The sequence below is a fragment of the Lycorma delicatula genome, chromosome 4, assembly GCF_047948215.1.
Source record: "Lycorma delicatula isolate Av1 chromosome 4, ASM4794821v1, whole genome shotgun sequence".
NCBI classification, from domain to species: domain Eukaryota; kingdom Metazoa; phylum Arthropoda; class Insecta; order Hemiptera; family Fulgoridae; genus Lycorma; species Lycorma delicatula.
Window position 1 is genome coordinate 172786257 of NC_134458.1, and position 20977 is coordinate 172807233.

Consider the following 20977-nt stretch of genomic DNA (forward strand, 5'->3'; position numbering starts at 1 on the left):
ATGGATTATAGTAAAAGCAGTCGAATTTAATAATAGCGCCTGATATTATTTTACGTAGAACATTAAGAAAGCATTACGCTATTCAACGCCACTAGATTTTCTGTACGGTAAAATAATACTATAGAATTCTGTAATATCTATAACTTACTTAAAAAATCAACAACTCGAGAACCAGCTAAAGATTTTCAGGATTTTGTAGCTTTTCGTTGTAAAAGTTTTTGTTGTTGTTAGTACGCTAAATTCCTGAACGTTATTTAGTTACAATTTGTAAAAAAAAAAACATTTAACAAAATAATGTTTAATGAAACATAAACCATGTAATATTATCGCGTCGGGCCGCTACCTTTTTTCTAGTCTTCTATAAATTGAACAAATCATATTTGAACAAATGGAATATTAAAAATAATTAATATTTTAGATAATTTGAAAATATAGAAAAATATTAAATAAATATTAATTTAAATATTTCAAAATATATTAAATGTATTAACGACTTAAAAATTACTGTCACATAATAAAATTTAAAATTTGTTTTTAAAAGTAAGAATTTCTGTCTATATTTGTTTCTTAAAAAATGTAATTTTTAGCCGATTGAGTAGGTGGCGTCTGGAGCCGGATTACATTTATTCATACGCTACCCCAATCTACAGCGGACTAATAATAATAGATACCCGTTAATTAAATTTAATTATTTTTATAAAACTTCCTCCTTCCTTACACAATTTACTTACTTAAAATTAGTTTGCTTATAACAAAAAACTAATATTTTTAAGCCGAAACTATTTATATTTGTTTTCATGGATAAATTGTATAAATAGTAAATTAATAATTATGTAAACTTTTTTTCAGTTAGAAGACGTGACTGCAGATTTTAAGAGAATAAAACCAAAAAAGGGGCATAAAGACATAAGATTTCCCATTTTATCAAGATGTGGAAGAGGTTTTGATGTAATGGATGACAGCTCACAGACGACCTCAAAAGAAAATCTTAGTACTGTTAGTGGAGATGTGACCGCAGGAGACAGCTCGAATTTATCTAGTGAAACGGGAACAGAATTAAATTCAGAAACAAGTTCAACAAGGAAAAGCAGATATACACCAAAAAATAAATTTTCAGTCCAAAAATCATATACAGTAAACCAAATACAAAAAATAAATAAGTCTGAGTCGGAAATTGTGCAAGTAAGATTTGAAACGTACGATTTTAATTTTTAATTTATTTTTATATCTGAAATTAATGTGTATTTATTTTGAATAATCATTTGAATAGAGGATAATCTTAAACACGCTTACAATATTCTTTGTTATCAATTACCAAATTTACAAATTCTGTAAATAAGCCTTTTTAACACACCAGATAGATACGTAAGCTTTTCCGTACGGTAAAGATTGTTCGGAATAATCTCATAATAGAAAAAACTGTATCAGTAATCTCGCACGCACGATCAAAATTGGTTTCAAAAATATATGCACATTTTTTAGTGGCAACCAGTAGGTAGGTACACGAGAAAAATATGTACGTGCGAAGCTCAATCACGCGCTCTTTACTTCGAAAATCTTAATTTAATGAATTAAATTTAATTTAATTCATTAGACGTTAAATTTAATTTAACGTCTGCAAGTAACACATTTCCTCTGTGAGGTTTTTTATAAATAAGAAACTACAAAAATCTGTAATTCCTTATATCATGTTTGTTGTCTAAGGATTTAATACAGCTAATAAATTTTAATGCATGGAATCTACGGATTTAACTTATCAGTTAAGCGACATAACTTATCAGCTGATAAACGACTAAATATGAGGCGTAGTAGTGTAACAGCATTAGAATTTTAGAATTTTTTAAAACCGATACAAAGTGAGAACAATCGAAAAAAAAACGAAATAGCGTTGGTCAAAACGTGTTAACAAAAGTGCTGCTCGCGAAAGATACCTGATTGTCTAAGCGAAATCCTTCTAACCTGAACTGTATTTACACTTTCTAAAAACTAGTACATCATAACACATCTTGTTTCTTCGGGTATATAATTTTAATTGAATTTTTTAAAGCTAAAATATTCTTGAACCAAAAAGGGTATATATAAAAAAATTAAAAAAAAAAATAGTATTTAAAAAAATGTATATTTTAACATTTATTATTTTTTCTAAAGGGAGATACAGCCATTTCAGTTGTGTACAGAAGGAGGTGATGACACCGAGATGACCAATCGTTTTTTTCTCCTCCATTAGAAAACATGAAGTACCCTTTAACAAACTCCGTCTTTTTATAGAAAACCATTACTTTAATGTTTACTGAACTAATTTTCGTTAACGATATTATTTTACTAAAAGAAAATAAGTATATTTAATTTTATTAAATAATATATTTTAGTTGGTGTGTGTGTGTGTGTGCATGTGTGTGTGTGCATGTGTGCATGTGTGTGTGTGCATGTGTGCATGTGTGTGTGTGCATGTGTGTGTGTGTGTGCATGTGTGTGTGTGCATGTGTGTGTGTGTGTGTGCATGTGTGTGTGTGTGTGATACAAACATTAACATTTAAAAAATGTTTATATCAGATGATGCATCAAGAAACGTCAGTGAAACCTTTATCACCGATAAATCAGTCAACTTCTAATAAAAAAAATGATATCCCCTTGCAAAACGCACCACTTAGAAGGGGACAGCCTCGATCAAGACAGCAAATGAAAGACATATTGCAGCGAACTAAAAAGAAACTAGAACAACGTGCCACAACAAAAACTGCAAACAAAATCTGAATTTGTCTAGGAATTTTTTCACTAAATTCCTAAAAAAAAGAAAAATTAGTAGATAGTTCTAATAACAAATTCGAAGTTCAGAATGATTTCTTAAGCATATTCTGTATTTGGATAATAAAAAATCTAACAATTTGTTTTATCATCAGTAAAGAAATGTGCGCGGTTCTCAAATTAAGATTGAGACAAGGTTAGGGTCAGGGTCAGGGTCGGGGTCAGAATCAGGGAATAAAGTTACTAACCTAAACTAACATTCAAAACCGTATATTTCGTTAACAGTAAGGCGAATAGCGACGGGATAAAGTCCATTATGATCAGAGCGACGTAATCGAAATTTTTACAGAGATTGGTACAAATATTTTGGGTCTATGCGGAAATGCACTTTATTGATGATTGCGTCATACTTGTTTACTTCTTTATATTAACGTTAACAGATGGTAATGCATTTTTACAGCCAAACGGGTTTCTTTACAAATATCCGCTAAATTTTCGTTGTTATAATACCTCGATCTGCTTGTGTAAGTATAGTTGCTACACGTAATCATTCAAGTAGGTGAAACAATTCTAAACAATACATACATTTTAAATAAATAAAATCGATGTTAATTTAATAATTACGCACTTAAAATATTTTACTATTCGAATAATAATTTAAAATATTTGTAATCAAATTTACCCTGTTTGGTTTCCATAAAATCTTTAATACATATGTACAGTTCCGAAGTTTAAATATTATGCTTTCCAAATAATTATTCAGTTCAAATAATATTTACAAAAAAATATAATTGAACAGTAGGAATAGAATTAATATTGGGTCGTTTTCAGTTAAAAATTTACAAGCATGAAAATTCACCATGGCTGCAATGTGAAAAATTTTTTTAAAATTTATTTACGAAGTTTATATTTTCGAATAATAATTACGCATCTGAAATAATGTTTATAAACAAACAAATGTGCTAATTTATTAATTATATAATTACGTACTTGACACATCATATTTTCCGAATAATAATTACGAACTTTATATATTTTAAAATCCAATTAATTAAATAATTATGCGCTACAAATAAAATTAAAAATTGGCTGTTAGTTAAAATATTTTCGTTTAAATATCATTATTATATTAATAGCGATATATTAATATTAATAGCGTTTTTCTTTTTTTTGGCTATTTTTATACACTGCTAGAACAACCTATTGATGAATTAACAAGTAAGACAACATGAACAACATTAACAACCACTACACATCACTTCAGTGGCAACATCAATAAGATGAGCACTATAAGGGAACGCTGTTGTTAGTAGTCTTTGTAGTCTCTGTTAAGGGTCTTTGTTGGGTACAGCGCAACGGAAGTGATCAGGAAGACGTAATCAACCATTTTTAGGGAGATGGATACGGTATTTTCGAGTAGAGGTACAAGAATTTATATAACTATTTGTATTAGACCAGCGGTTTTTGTGTGCTTCACTTTACTATTATAATTGGATAAATATTAAATTTAAATAATACTTATATACTTGCGAGTTTGAGTGAGTTGAGCAAGTTGAGTGCGATGAGTGAATTGAGTGAGTCATTAGAGGATCTTGCGGGTTAACGCGCGTATCGCAGATCTGCAGTAAGGATCTTTTTGTTGTTTCTGTGTCTCAAACGAATGTAATCTTGCCTTAAATAAAAATGAACGTAAGTATATTAATTAATTAAAATGTGTGTACAGAAAAACATTGAATCGGATGTGATTAAGACGAAAGTTGACATTGACCAGACTTGGTGGTGGTTGAAAAAGTATTTGTGCGCAAATATAGGCGTTCTGTATTTCATTCAGTCTATGTGGGACTTAGTTCCATATGATCATCTTTGTATAGAGGAAAAAATTGAAGTACTAGAGGGGAGTTATTAAAATATATAAGTAATTTTTATTTGGAAAGTGTGATGTGTAAAGTACGTAATTATAAAATTGTATAATTACGTACTTTAATATCTTAAATTATGTACTCTAATATCTTATTTTATAAAAATTAAACTGGTACATATGTACTAGTTATAAATTTATATCGATTATTATTTAAAATGTATAAATATTTTTTAAAACAGTTTCATTCACCTGAATGTTGACGTACGGAGATAACAATCATAACCTGTAACGACTGTTCTAAACATGCAGATCGAGGTATGATCACAATGAAAATTTGGCGGGTATTTATAAAAAAACCGTTAAGACTAAAATTAACAAATAATGCATTTTTACAAAGTAAAGAAGTAAACAAGTGTGACGGAGTATCATCAATCACGTGTATTTTTGCACACGATCCGAAATATTTGTACCCATCTCCGTAAAAAATATAGATTAACTACAACGGGCTTTGCACTGTCGTGCTACGCCCAATCATCACTGAAATATACTGCTTTGAAATTTCGGAGGTTAGGATAGATGTGGTCACGTCAGGCAGACTCTGACCTTTACCCCAAAATATGACCTTTGACTCTGACCCCTGACCTTGTCCCAGAACCGGTAATTTGGGCCAGACCCATACATACTACCATGTATACAAATTATACATTGTCTTAATACGTTCCAACATTTCTTGTCTGTTGTATTTGTTATCTGTAAATTTTTATTATTTTTTGTCATTACTATCATGTATTCAAGTTATAGATTGTCTTAATACGTTCTAAATACGTCTTAATACGTTCCAGCATTTCTTGTCTGTTGTATATATTAACGTTTGTAAATTTTGATCTAAGTATTTTTTGTCAGTTGTAAATGTTTTATCAGCTTCAAATTAGTCAGTTCAAGTATTTGTCAGTTTTTTCTTGTATGTATTTATCAGTTATCTGTAAATTTCAAAGCATATATTTTTATAACATACATATACATTTAAGCTTTTTTGTTACATACATATCTTCTGTATGTATTTTTATTTTAACGTTATTTATACATAATAAAGAATTTTAATTAAACATGTGTTATTTACTTTCATTTATCATGGCAATAAAATTGTATTCGTAAGTGTGAAAGAGAAAAATATGGTCTCAAAATAATGATCAATTACTGTTTTACTCTTTATTTATTAAATACCCTTTATTTTTTTCATTGCCATATGTTAGCGATGTATTTTTTTTGCCATCGGGGTTCGATAACTGCAACAATGAGATATTCAACATGAATTTGTTAGTTTGTTGTTTGTGTTTGGAGCATATTAACATTTAAATTCCTAATTGCCGCGTAAAAGTTCGTCATTTTTTTGTGGTACATTGACCGTAGACTTACTTTCACAAAAAAAATAGGCAATTTTTAACATAATTTAACGCATTAATTACTTAATTCGGTAATACTTATCGGTAAAAAATTGATTTTTAGTGGCAGTAATTTACAACCTCTTGTATTTTACAATCCAGTATTCTGAACGCCGTACTTGTATAATTGATTTTTTTTATCTTCACCGATGAACGTCTTTAAAACATTTTAATGAAAATTGCATTGTCTGATTTATCTGAATTCAGAAATTTACGTGGCTTTCGAAAAAAATATTTACCATCTGGTTGTTAACTCAAAACTAAATAACTTTTAAATGGGATTAAACTTTTTTTGAGAGTTTTTAGTGTGCACTCTTAACTCATCATTCCAATGTTATATTCTCATCCTACTAAATATTCATTACATAAATAAATAGAAAAAAGCTAGTATCAAGAACTCTGATCTTTCCACCATCTATGATGCTTAAAATTTATTTAATCTCTCCCCAAAGATAAATCTTAAATTAATGTATTATTTACTATGTTTTTCAAATTTATGTAATTTTTTTAATTTTAATTCTTTACTATCCTTTTCTTATTATTTAAAAATATTGAAAACAACGTTTTTAATTGTTTTAAAGTTCTAAGTTTCTATAACTTAAAAAAACAGACTGTTCTATGTATTGGTGAACCAAGAAAACGGGAAATCTTGAAACACGTATTGGTTTTTGTTACTGTAAAGGTGAATCATGAGAATCATGAGTATGAATCATGAGACCTTGCCGTTGGTGAGGGGGCTTGAGTGCTCAGGGATACAGAGTAGCTGGACCGAAGGTGCAACCATATCGGAGAGGTATCTGTTGAGAGCCAGACTAAGGAATGATTCCTGAAAGAGGGCAGCAGCTCCTTCAATAGTTGTTAGGGGCGTGAGTCAGGACGACTTAAACAGCCGTATCAACATCACTCAGTTACTGCGCAGCTGAAAGCAATGGAAAACTACAGCTGCTTTTTTTCCAAGAAAATGTGGCTCTCTGCATTTTCACATAGCAATAATGGAGGCGCCTTCCTTGGTAAAATATTCCGGAGGTAAAATAGTCCCCCGTTCGGATCTCCGGGTGGGGACTACTAAGGAAGGGGTCACCAGAAAATTTAACATTCTACGAGTCGGAGCGTGGAATGTTAGAAGCTTGAAAAACGTTGGTAGGCTAGAAAATTTAAAAAGGGAAATGGGTAGGACAAATGGGTAAACAGGAAGTGCAAACTGGTGAAAGAAGAGTGGATTAAAGAAAAGTGTTCAGAAGTGGAAAGAGAAATGAACATTGGTAAAATAGATGGAGCATACAGGAAAGTTAAGGAAAATTTTGGGGTACATAAATTAAAATCTAATAATGTGTTAAACAAAGATGGTACACCAATATATAATACGAAAGGTAAAGTCGATAGATGGGTGGAATATATTGAAGAGTTATACGGAGGAAATGAATTAGAAAATGGTGTTATAGAGGAAGAAGAGGAAGTTGAAGAGGATGAAATGGGAGAAACAATACTGAGATCTGAATTTAAGAGAGCATTAAAAGATTTAAATGGCAGAAAGGCTCCTGGAATAGACGGAATACCTGTAGAATTACTGCGCAGTGCAGGTGAGGAAGCGATTGATAGATTATACAAACTGGTGTGTAATATTTATGAAAATGGGGAATTTCCATCAGACTTCAAAAAAAGTGTTATAGTTATGATACCAAAGAAAGCAGGGGCAGATAAATGTGAAGAATACAGAACAATTAGTTTAACTAGTCATGCATCAAAAATCTTAACTAGAATTTTATACAGAAGAATTGAGAGGAGAGTGGAAGAAGTGTTAGGAGAAGACCAATTTGGTTTCAGGAAAAGTATAGGGACAAGGGAAGCAATTTTAGGCCTCAGATTAATAGTAGAAGGAAGATTAAAGAAAAACAAACCAACATACTTGGCGTTTATAGACCTAGAAAAGGCTTTTGATATCGTAGACTGGAATAAAATGTTCAGCATTTTAAAAAAATTATGGTTCAAATACAGAGATAGAACAATTGCTAACATGTACAGGAACCAAACAGCAACAATAACAATTGAAGAACATAAGAAAGAAGCCCTAATAAGAAAGGGAGTCCGACAAGGATCTTCCCTATCTCCGTTACTTTTTAATCTTTACATGGAACTAGCAGTTGATGATGTTAAAGAACAATTTAGATTCGGAGTAACAGTACAAGGTGAAAAGATAAAGATGCTACGATTTGCTGATGATATAGTAATTATAGCCGAGAGTAAAAAGGATTTAGAAGAAACAATGAACGGCATCGATGAAGTCCTACGCAAGAACTATTGCATGAAAATAAACAAGAACAAAACAAAAGTAATGAAATGTAGTAGAAATAACAAAGATGGACCGCTGAATGTGAAAATAGGAGGAGAAAAGATTATGGAGGTAGAAGAATTTTGTTATTTGGGAAGTAAAATTACTAAAGATGGACGAAGCAGGAGCGATATAAAATGCTGAATAGCACAAGGTAAATGAGCCTTCAGTAAGAAATATAATTTTAATATAAATAATTTAATTTAAATTAAATATAAATTTTGTTTAATCAAAAATTAATTTAAATGTCAGGAAAAGATTTTTGAAAGTGTATGTTTGGAGTGTCGCTTTATATGGAAGTGAAACTTGGACAATCGGAGTATCTGAAAAGAAAAGATTAGAAGCTTTTGAAATGTGGTGCTATAGGAGAATGTTAAAAATCAGATGGGTGGATAAAGTGACAAATGAAGAGGTATTGCGGCAAATAGATGAAGAAAGAAGCATTTGGAAAAATATAGTTAAAAGAAGAGACAGACTTATAGGCCACATACTAAGGCATCCTGGAATAGTCGCTTTAAAATTGGAAGGACAGGTAGAAGGAAAAAATTGTGTAGGCAGGCCACGTTTGGAGTATGTAAAACAAATTGTTGGGGATGTAGGATGACTACATCCCCAACAATTTGTTTGACTGCTGCTTGCAGGGAATTTCGGCGTCACTATAATTTAGGATGCCATGTTAATTTTCCATCATGTCATGCGACGAAAACATGTGCTAAGAATTTTGAAGAGACGTGTTTCGAAAGTATCTCAATTTCTCTACATTACTACTAAAAATATTACATACTCAAAAAATGAAAATTGGTATGTCGTTCTCAATTGCATGTAGTTTTAATTTCTAAGAATAAAACATCAAAAATTTTTTTAATGTTGGTAACAGTTATTTCAAACTTTTACATTTTCCACCTTCTATCATACAAAGCAGTTAGGTTTTTAAAATTTTCTCATACGGATATTTAATTAATAAATTTGTGGGTCACAAGATAATTTCGCAAAAAAAAAATCCAGGAGTGCTTAATTGAAAATTTATCAATTTTTTTCGAAGGATTTACTTCTGAAAAAGGATGAAAGGAGAAAACCTCCTTTCATTAACTGTACCATCCGCTCTATATTTTTCCACTTTCTAATTAAATTTAATAAAATCGTTTTCCCAAATACATAACTCCCTCCCTAATCAAAATTTTAATTGGAGTTGTAAGCCCTCCTTAAATAAAAAAAAAAAACAAAATATCCACGCGCGCGCAGTATTTTATAAAAAAAATTTCTGCTTGATGTAATAGAAAAAAAATTATAAAATTTAATATTTATAAAAGTGGAAGGTTCCAAATATGAAGCTTCATATTTATTAATTTAACCTTAAAAGTTAAGGTGTATAAAAGCATGCTCAGGATAGATTGACATAATGTAGTGTACATCTTAATTTATGATTAAACTACTATATAACTATCATAATAAACTATCAAACTATTTTTAATAAACTACTGTCATTTAACTTGACTAAAATGCATCCACTTCTTAAAGAATATTAAATTTTTTTTACTTCAGAACTGTACAGTAGTTTTTTCAATGACGTTTATACCTTTGATTGGCTGTAGGTATTATAATATATTACATAAATCATTAACTATTTGATCATGAATTAAATATGATGAAATCATCAAAGAAATAATTAAATTATTTTTATAAGTTATATTATTACACATTTAAATTTAGGAAGTTGACGCTCAGGGTGGAGGATGGTTTGCTGAACCGGGAGCTGGTTTTTTGCTACCTACAATGTCCTATCCCCAAACACTATACCTTTCACTTTAACATTATTAATGACAATATTATTTCAGACAACCCTTGTAGAATTCTATTCATCATCTATTTGTTTGACAAATAATGCATATATTTAACACACAGTTAGGTGCGAACCCAAGATCATTTGGATACAGCTTCTAGATGAAACAGTCCTAATCATTAAGTTACAGAACAATTGTTTTCTAACAACACTGATCAACAATGATTTTGTAAAATGAGAATGAATAACTGATTCTTAGAGATTTCAAATATGAAATCAGAATTCTTCTATCAGGCTTAGTTTTTTTGTAACTACCATTCTTATTTTCAGATAGCATCATGCATGAACTCAATAATCATAGGATTTTGTGAACATATTACATTATTTATCAATTAAATAGCTTTTGTTTATTTATTACAGTCCCTTAATTATTGTCACCTTGATTTGTTAGAGATTAATCATCATATTTATTAGTTACACTAATTAAAATGATAAAGAATGTGGCTAATTCTTGCTATTTTCATCTTACTATAAACATTCAGTTTTGTAGCTGGCTCTTGTATTTGTGGGTATTATATATATATATCGTTCAGTAAAGCATGTGTGTGTTTATTAAATTAGTGTGTACAATATTAGTTGTAAATACCTGAGGTGAGGTAACGTTGAAGGTGCCAAGTTAGGTGATCAGGACAGATCTTGGCCTCCTCATATTCGCTGTGCTTCTTGTGTAACATTGTTGATTGGTTGGCTAAATGGATTTTATCACATGCCATCAGCAATTCCAATGGTTTGGAGGAAACCAAAGGATTACGCTACAGTGTTATTTTTGTGTAATAAAGATATGTAGGATAACAGCTAAAACTAGACATACTGCTAAATATCCTGATATTTCCTCTACCATGAGGCCAGTGCCACATAGCCAAGTCTCTCCAATTCAGTACCACCAGAAAAATGAAACTTAGATGAAGATGTCGAATCTTGTGCTGACTTATCAGGCGATAAAGAGATCCAAACTTTTTAGAAAATAGATAATTCTGATTAATTATATGGAGTATATCTGGTTTGTGATCTGTATAACCAGTGATCTGGTTTGTGATAAAAATTTATCAAAAAATCAAGCAGAAGTACTGCCATCAAGACTGAAAGGATGTCATCTTTTACAACCAACCACTAAAATAGGTGCTTTCTGTGACAGGCTGTCAGAATTTTAACATTTGTTCTCTCAGTATGAAAATTTAGCATACTGTAATGATGTGGATTTTTTACTGGTTATTGATTCTCATTGATTTGAAATTGGCAATAAATTCCCATCTATACAATTACTACTATATGCTGTTCACATGGAGTCTTAGGAAAATATGAAACTTGTATTGAGTAGGATTCAGTATCAGAAATATTTATGGCATTTTTGTGGAGATCTTAAGTAATAGCCATTTTACTGCAACTTGGATACATTTGTTAATGTAATGGATCGTAATGGATGCTAAAATGGATGCTAACAAGATGTATTTGTTGGACAACAAGTAAGAAAACTGAGTGATTGGCGTTGGATGGAAATAATGACGATTGCTGCATGGAAATAATTTCAAAACGTGGTAAACTACTTCCTTGGAAACAACCACAGAGCCAATAAGGCCAACAACCACAGAGAACTTGAGTAAATTCCTTCAAAACTACAAAGAACTTGGATGTAACATACTCAAAATCCATTTCTTACATTCACATTTGGATTTTTCCCCTAACAATATCTGCGCTATCAGTATTGAACATGAATGCTTTCACCAGGAGATATCTACAATGAAATTACCATGCCAGGGAAAATGGAAACCAAAAATGTTATCTGAACACTGTTGGAATCTAAAGAGGGATCTACCTACAGCAAATTACAGCAGAAAATCCAAAGGAAATAGATTTTAGTTGAGTACAAAATTCATGTAATATATTGTCATATTATGTTAACCATACATTTTTGATTTCAAAAGAAACTTAAATTACAAAAAAACTGAGCCTGATGAAAAAATCTATTAAGATAAATGAAATCAGCATACAAAATACTATAGGAATCAGCCATTCACTCTCATTTAACAAACAAAAAATTAAATTTTGTTGATCACTGCATCATTCAAATGCGCAGCAATTTAAGCTGCTTCCTTATTAAACTTCTGTACCTCATTTCTTATATTCCTCCTCTTCTACAGAAAATTGTTTCTTTCCTTCGTTGCACAGAAATTTAATGTACAAATCATACATATTAGCTTTTAACTTTTAAAAGCTGACTTTTAACTTTTTAGCTTTTTTCATCATTTTTAATTTGATAGTGGTAATACACACATTTTTGAGCAGTGATATTAAATGAAGGCTTAAACAGATATTACTTACAGGCTTATTGCTATCTAAATTAATTTTGTCCATGTGAACGAGTGCGTTATGATTTTTAGTACAAATTGTACATAACCTTTTTTAGTTACAATTTAATACTTGTATATCTTTATTTAGATTCAATATGTTACATTGGCAGCATCATTAAATATCATTATTATTAAATAATTGGCTAAATCATTAAATATATTTAATGATTTAGTACATAATAGAGATGAATTATCTAATATCCAAAAATTACATTTACATTCATCTTTTAAGAGTGACGCCTTAGCAATCATTAAAAATGTGCCAATAACAAATGAAAATTATATTATTGCTCTAGAATTATTATAAACACGATTTGATAACAAATATATAATTGAATTTCTTAATGCTGATTGCAATTTAAGGACAGATTCTATAAAGAGAATCCGTAGATACTTTATCCAAATTTATTACTGAAATTTCCTCAGCTGCCAGTAGCTGTGTGATTCATATGGAGCTGAGTGCAGCTGTCTGAAGGATTTTTAATTTTTAAAAGTCCTTCTTTAAGTAAAATTTAAAGTTCCTCATTTAAATCTTAAGCTTTTCAATGATATAAGTGGTACTTATTTTCATTTGTTACAAAGTTATAACCAAATAATATTTTAATTAAATATTTTGAACTTACAAGAGGAAGGCACATCAGTAAGAATTCGACTTCATTCCCTTTTCTTTAACTTTTTTTTTTAATTTAAATAAATTGATTTTTTAATAATTATTAACATGCGATTGTAAAATAAATTTTACAATAAGTAATATTCAATATCAATAAAAAAAAAAAAAAAATGAAAAAACTCATAAGTAATAAGTGAAATAACTTACTTTAAAAATGTGTAAATTTAATAGGCATACAAGGAAGTCATGTGGTGTCCACATCAGATATTTTTAATTTGATCTAATATTATCAGTAGATACAGCAGATAAGGTAACGTCAACGTTCCAACTTGCAGCATCATAACGAACCACCCCGTTTCTAACTAGACCCAGTCAAATATTTTTAACATTAAATTGAGCGGAACTCAAGAACGATTCAACCAATTGATTAAATTTTCACAAACACAACTACTACCGCATATCTAAATTCCAGTGAAATTGATCTAGTAACTGGAAGCTCTCGAGCCACAAAATTTTATACACTGATCATAAATATATAAGGGAACCCCAATTTAAATGAATGGTATTTTCGTACGACGACTCTCTCATAGTCGCGTGTAGTCTCTTGTAATCGCTCGTAGTCTCTTCCAGTGGATGATCAGCCTTATAGATGTAAAAATGCTATTTATTAAAATAAAGATCTTTTTTATCAAAATCTTTTCAAATTTTGTAGCATCTTAAAGAATTCTATTTTCATATTAATGTTAGGTCATTTACGCAGCTAATGTTAGGTCAGCAGCTTACGGCAATAAACGGATTTTCTGATCAATAAGTCTTAAACGTTATACTTTATTTTGGTCCACCATCAGTAGATTACATCATCCAAAATTTTTAATGGGAAGTTTTAATAATTAATTTCTCCTAAACAATGCTTTTTATTTTATTTCAAATAAAACAGTTTTATTAAAAATGTGATACTACGGTTTTACAATAATTTACTACGCAATTTATACAATAGGTTCGCGTATAAATTGTTTATACGAGAGTCAAAAAACGAAAGACGGCTACAGAATGAAGTTAAATAAAGAAATTAACAATATTAAAGAAAAAAAATTTAGAAGCTGCAATCCGAAAATTACCAAATTTTGTGGAACGTATGATTCCGAATGGATTCAGATAGATTAAACAAAAAACGTTTTGATAAATTTTGGAAATGTAAAACTTCACCCCCAAACATAAATAAAGAAAACCCTAAACCAAGGAAATAACACAGAATATAGGTTCTTGTGAATGCAAAAAAAAAAGAGGAGTGCGTATGTGCTGAACAGAAGAACGAAAATACACAACCTAGTGAAAGAATAAAAGAATTCTAGAGGAGAAAGAGGGAAAATTAGAAGAGAACGAATTGAAATGTTGGCGGGTCCCCTCTGTAGTCCTATTCAAAAAAAAATTATGTTTCAGTATATTTCATGTTAGCTACTCATCCATCTATTATTATTATTGTTACTTTTGGCATTAAAGGTTTCGATCACAGCCATTATATTTGTATGCTTGCCATTTGTATGCAAGCCATTATATTAATATGCTTGTATTTGCTTTGGAAAATTTCCTTTTTTGTGTTGAAAAAATAAAGCAAATTTATTGTAATTCTTTTTATTATCGTTTCACGTTGCTGTTGCAATTTTTTTGAAAAAATATAATTTAAAATTACATTTGTGTTTTGAGGATAAAAAAGGAAAACATTGGGGTTAGAGATGTGTAAAAAAAAAATCACAACTCGAGAACCAGCTAAACATTTTCAGGATTTTGAAGCTTTTCGTTGTAAAAGTTTTTGTTGTTGTTAGTACGCTAAATTCCTGAACGTTATTTAGTTACAATTTGTAAAAAAAACATTTAACAAAATAATGTTTAATGAAACATAAACCATGTAACATTATCGCGTCGGGCCGCTACCTTTTTTCTAGTCTTAAAAATAATAAATATAATATTAAAAATAATTAATATTTTAGATAATTTGAAAATATAGAAAAATATTAAATAAATATTAATTTAAATATTTCAAAATATATTAAATGTAAACGACTTAAAAATTACTGTCACATAATAAAATTTAAAATTTGTTTTTAAAAGTAAGAATTTCTGTCTATATTTGTTTCTTAAAAAATGTAATTTTTAGCCGATTGAGTAGGTGGCGTCTGGAGCCGGATTACATTTATTCATACGCTACCCCAATCTACAGCGGACTAATAATAAATTGATGCCCGCTCTTTCATAAAAAAAAAAACGAAAATTTAATTAAATTTAATTATTTCTATAAAATTTCCTCCTCCTTCCTTACACAGATTTACTTACTTAAATTAGTTTATATTTTTTACTTACTTTTTATATTTGTTTTCATGGATAAATTGTATAAATAGTAAATTAATAATTATGTAAACTTTTTTTCAGTTAGAAGAGGTGAGTGCACATTTCAAGACAACAAAACCAAAAAAGGGGCATAAAGACATAAGATTTCCCATTTTATCAAGATGTGGAAGAGGTTTTGATGTAATGGATGACAGCTCACAGACGACCTCAAAAGAAAATCTTAGTACTGTTAGTGGAGATGTGACCGCAGGAGACAGCTCGAATTTATCTAGTGAAACGGGAACAGAATTAAATTCAGAAACTGGTTCAACAAGGAAAAGCAGATATACACCGAAAAATAAATTTTCAGTCCAAAAATCATATACAGTAAACCAAATACAAAAAATAAATAAGTCTGAGTCGGAAATTGTGCAAGTAAGATTTGAAACGTACGATTTTAATTTTTAATTTATTTTTATATCTGAAATTAATGTGTATTTATTTTGAATAATCATTTGAATAGAGGATAATCTTAAACACGTTTACAATATTCTTTGTTATCAATTACCAAATTTAAAAATTCTGTAAATAAGCCTTTTTAACACACCAGATAGATTCACGTAAGCTTTTCCGTACGGTAAAGATTGTTCGGAATAATCTCGTAATAGAAAAAACTGTATCAGTAATCTCGCACGATTAAAATTGGTTTCAAAAATATATGCACATTTTTTAGCGGCAACCAGTAGGTAGGTACACGAGAAAAATATGTACGTGCGAAGCTCAATCACGCGCTCTTTACTTCGAAAATCTTAATTTAATGAATCTCATAAATCCCGCGGAACGTCTGCAAGTAACACATTTCCTCTGTGAGGTTTTTTATAAATAAGAAACTTTACAAAGATGTTTTCTACAAAATAATACTTTATATTTTAATTTTGTTATACAAAAATCTGTAATTCCTTAAATCATGTTTGTTGTCTTAGGATTTAATACAGCTAATAAATTTTAATGCATGGGATCTACGGATTTCAAGTGACATAACTTATCAGCTGATAAACGACTAAATATGAGGCGTAGTAGTGTAACAGCATTAGAATTTTTTAAAACCGATACAAACCAAGTGAGAACAATCGAAAAAAAAACGAAATAGCGTTTGTCAAAACGTGTTAACAAAAGTGCTGCTCGCGAAAGATACCTGATTGTCTAAGCGAAATCCTTCTAACCTGTACTGTATTTACACTTTCTAAAAACTTATGAGTATAACTATTATATTTTATAATTAAATTAATATTATTATATTGGCAACAATGAACAATCTATTTCAAATTAAGGTAGATCCACAGAATTTTTATCCTTTACTCCAAAAACTGATGTTTCATATCAGCACTTTCTTATCCGCATATCAGCTCTACCGGATTGTGCAGGTCTATTGTAAATCTTCATTTCGTGCTAACCTCGTTCTTGTACCTAAGTACATCATAACACATCTTGTTTCTTCTGGTATATAATTTTAATTAAATTTTTTAAAGCTAAAATATTCTTGAACCAAAAAGGGTATATATAAAAAAAATTAAAAAAAAATAGTATTTAAAAAAATGTATTTTTTAACATTTATTATTTTTTCTAAAGGGAGATACAGCCATTTCAGTTGTGTACAGAAGGAGGTGATGACACCGAGATGACCAATCGTTTTTTTCTCCTCCATTAGAAAACATGAAGTACCCTTTAACAAACTCCGTCTTTTTATAGAAAACCATTACTTTAATGTTTACTGAACTAATTTTCGTTAACGATATTATTTTACTAAAAGAAAATAAGTATATTTAATTTTATTAAATAATATATTTTAGTTGGTGTGTGTGTGTGTGTGTGTGTGTGTGTGTGTGTGTGTGTGTGTGTGTGTGTGTGTGTGTGTGTGTGTGTGTGTGTGTGTGTGTGTGTGTATGTATGTGTGTGTGTATATGTGTGTGTGTATATGTGTGTGTGTGTATGTATGTGTGTGTATGTATGTGTGTGTGTGTGTGTGTGATACAAACATTAACATTTAAAAAATGTTTTTCAGATGATGCATCAAGAAACGTCAGTGAAACCTTTAACACCGATAGATCAGTCAACTTCTAATAAAAAAAATGATATCCCCTTGCAAAACTCACCAGTTAGAAGGGGACAGCCTCGATCAAGACAGCAAATGAAAGACATATTGCAGCGAACTAAAAAGAAACTAGAACAACGTGCCACAACAAAAACTGCAAACAAAATCTGAATTTGTCTAGGAATTTTTTCACTAAATTCCTAAAAAAAAGAAAAATTAGTAGATAGTTCTAATAACAAATTCGAAGTTCAGAATGATTTCTTAAGCATTCTGTATTTGGATAATAAAAAATCTAACAATAATTTGTTTTATCATCAGTAAAGAAATGTGCGCGGTTCTCAAATTAAGATTATGAGACAAGGTTAGCGTCAGGGTCAGGGTCAGGGTCGGGGTCAGAATCAGGGAATAAAGTTACTAACCTAAACTAACATTCAAAACCGTATATTTCGTTAACAGTAAGGCGAATAGCGACGGGATAAAGTCCATTATGACCAGAGCGACGTAATCGAAATTTTTACAGAGATTGGTACAAATATTTTGGGTTTCCATAAAATCTTAAAATACATATGTGTACAGTTACGAAGTTTAAATATTATGCTTTCCAAATAATAATTATTCAGTTAAAATAATATTTACAAAAAAACATAATTGAACAGTATGAATAGAATTAATATTTCGTGTGTATTTTTGCACACGATCCGAAATATTTGTACCCATCTCCGTAAAAAATATAGATTAACTACAACGGGCTTTGCACTGTCGTGCTACGCCCAATCATCACTGAAATATACTGCTTTGAAATTTCGGAGGTTAGGATAGATGTGGTCACGTCAGGCAGACTCTGACCTTTACCCCAAAATATGACCTTTGACTCTGACCCCTGACCTTGTCCCAGAACCGGTAATTTGGGCCAGACCCATACATACTACCATGTATAGAAATTACACATTGTCTTAATACGTTCCAACATTTCTTGTCTGTTGTATTTGTTATCTGTAAATTTTTATTTTTTGTCATTACTATCATGTATTCAAGTTATAGATTTTCTTAATACGTTCCAAATGTCTTGTATATATTAACGTTTGTAAATTTTGATTTAAGTATTTTTTGTCAGTTGTAAATGTTTTATCAGCTTCAAATTAGTCAGTTCAAGTATTTGTCAGTTTTTTATTGTATGTATTTATCAATTATCTGTAAATTTCAAAGCATATATTTTTAAAACATACATATACATTTAAGCTTTTTTGTTACATACATATTTTCTGTATGTATTTTTATTTTAACGTTATTTATACATAATAAAGAATTTTAATTAAACATGTGTTATTTACTTTCATTTATCATGGCAATAAAATTGTATTCGTAAGTGTGAAAGAGAAAAATATGGTCTCAAAATAATGATCAATTACTGTTTTACTCTTTATTTATTAAATACCCTTTATTTTTTGCCATCGGGGTTCGATAACTACAACAATGAGATATTCAACATGAAATTGCTAGTTTGTTGTTTGTGTTTGGAGCATATTAACATTTAAATTCCTAATTGCCGCGTAAAAGTTCATTTTTTTGTGGTACATTGACAGGATCGTAGACTTACTTTCACAAAAAAATAGGCAATTTTTAACATAATTTAACGCATTAATTACTTAATTCGGTGATACTTATCGGTAACAAATTGATTTTTAGTGGCAGTAATTTACAACCTCTTGTATTTTACAATCCTGTATTCTGAACGCCGTACTTGTATAATTGATTTTTTTTATCTTCACCGATGAACAACTTTAAAACATTTTAATGAAAATTGCATTGTCTGTGATTTATCTGAATTCAGAAACTTACGTGGCTTTCGAAAAAAATATTTACCATCTGGTTGTTAACTCAAAAACTAAATAACTTTTAAATGGGATTAAACTTTTTTTGAGAGTTTTTAGTGTGCACTCTTAACTCATCATTCCAATGTTATATTCTCATCTACTGAATATTCATTACATAAATAAATAGAAAAAAGCTAGTATCAAGAACTCTGATCTTTCCACCATCTATGATGCTTAAAATTTATTTAATCTCTCCCCAAAGATAAATCTTAAATTAATGTATTATTTACTATGTTTTTCAAATTTATGTAATTTTTTTAATTTTAATTTTTTACTATCCTTTTATTATTATTTAAAAATATTGAAAACAACGTTTTTAAAGTTCTAAGTTTCTATAACTTAAAAAAACAGACTGTTCTATGTATTTGTGAACCAGGAAAACGGGAAATCTTGAAACACGTATTGGTTTTTGTTACTGTAAAGGTGGTAGCACATCACGACTGTGCTGTTAAAACAGGGGCAATCTTGCCAGGTTCTTGTGGACCTGTTGACAATGTTCGTTTGCCGTGATGACGTAATACAGAAACGGTGTCTGACTGCTGCTTGCAGGGAATTTCGGCGTCACTACAATTTAGGATGCCATGTTAATTTTCCATCATGTCATGCGATGAAAACATGTGCTAAGAATTTTGAAGATTTGAGTATGTAATATTTATAATAGTAATTCGAAACACGTCTCTTCAAAATTCTTAGCAATTTCTAAGAATAAAACATCAAAAATTTTTTTAACGTTGGTAACAGTTATTTCAAAATTTTACATTTTCCACCTTCTATCACACAAAGCACAGTTAGGTTTTTAAAATTTTCTCATACGGATATTTAATTAATAATTTTGTGGGTCACAAGATAATTTCGCAAAAAAAAATCCAGGAGTGCTTAATTGAAAATTTATCAATTTTTTTCAAAGGATTTACTTCTGAAAAAGGATGAAAGGAGAAAACCTCCTTTCATTAACTGTACCATCCGCTCTATATTTTTCCACTTTCTAATTAAATTTAATAAAATCGTTTTCCCAAATACATAACTCCCTCCCTAATCAAAATTTTAATTGGAGTTGTAAGCCCTCCTTAAATAAAAAAAAACAAAATATCCACGTGCGCGCAGTATTTTATAAAAAAACATTTCTGCTTGATGTAATAGAAAAAAAATTATTAAACTTAATATTTATAAAAAGTGGAAGGTCCCAAATATGAAGCTTCATATTTATTAATTTAACCTTAAAAGGCGTATAAAGCATGCTCAGGATAGATTGACATAATGTAGTGTACATCTTAATTTATGATTAAACTACTATATAACTATCATAATAAACTATCAAACTATTTTTAATAAACTACTGTCATTTAACTTGACTAAAATGCATCCACTTCTTAAAGAATATTAAATTTTTTTTACTTCAGAACTGTACAGTAGTTTTTTTCAACAACGTTTATACCTTTGATTGGCTGTAGGTATTATAATATATTACATAAATCATTAACTATTTGAAGAAATATTTAATCATATTCTGA

General features: G+C 29.8%; 1 protein-coding gene across 1 annotated transcript in view; it reads left to right on the top strand.

Annotated features, from left to right (window-relative positions):
• The window catches only part of LOC142322757 (uncharacterized), a 35359-nt gene extending 16448 nt beyond the window's left edge, over positions 1-18911 (top strand). Inside the window, exons 4-6 of the mRNA XM_075361830.1 lie at positions 850-1182; positions 15603-15935; positions 17563-18911. Coding sequence (XP_075217945.1) covers positions 850-1182; positions 15603-15935; positions 17563-17763 — 867 coding nt within the window. The 3' untranslated portion in view covers positions 17764-18911. The remainder of the gene's footprint in view (positions 1-849; positions 1183-15602; positions 15936-17562) is intronic.
• The last annotated feature ends 2066 nt before the right edge of the window (positions 18912-20977 follow it).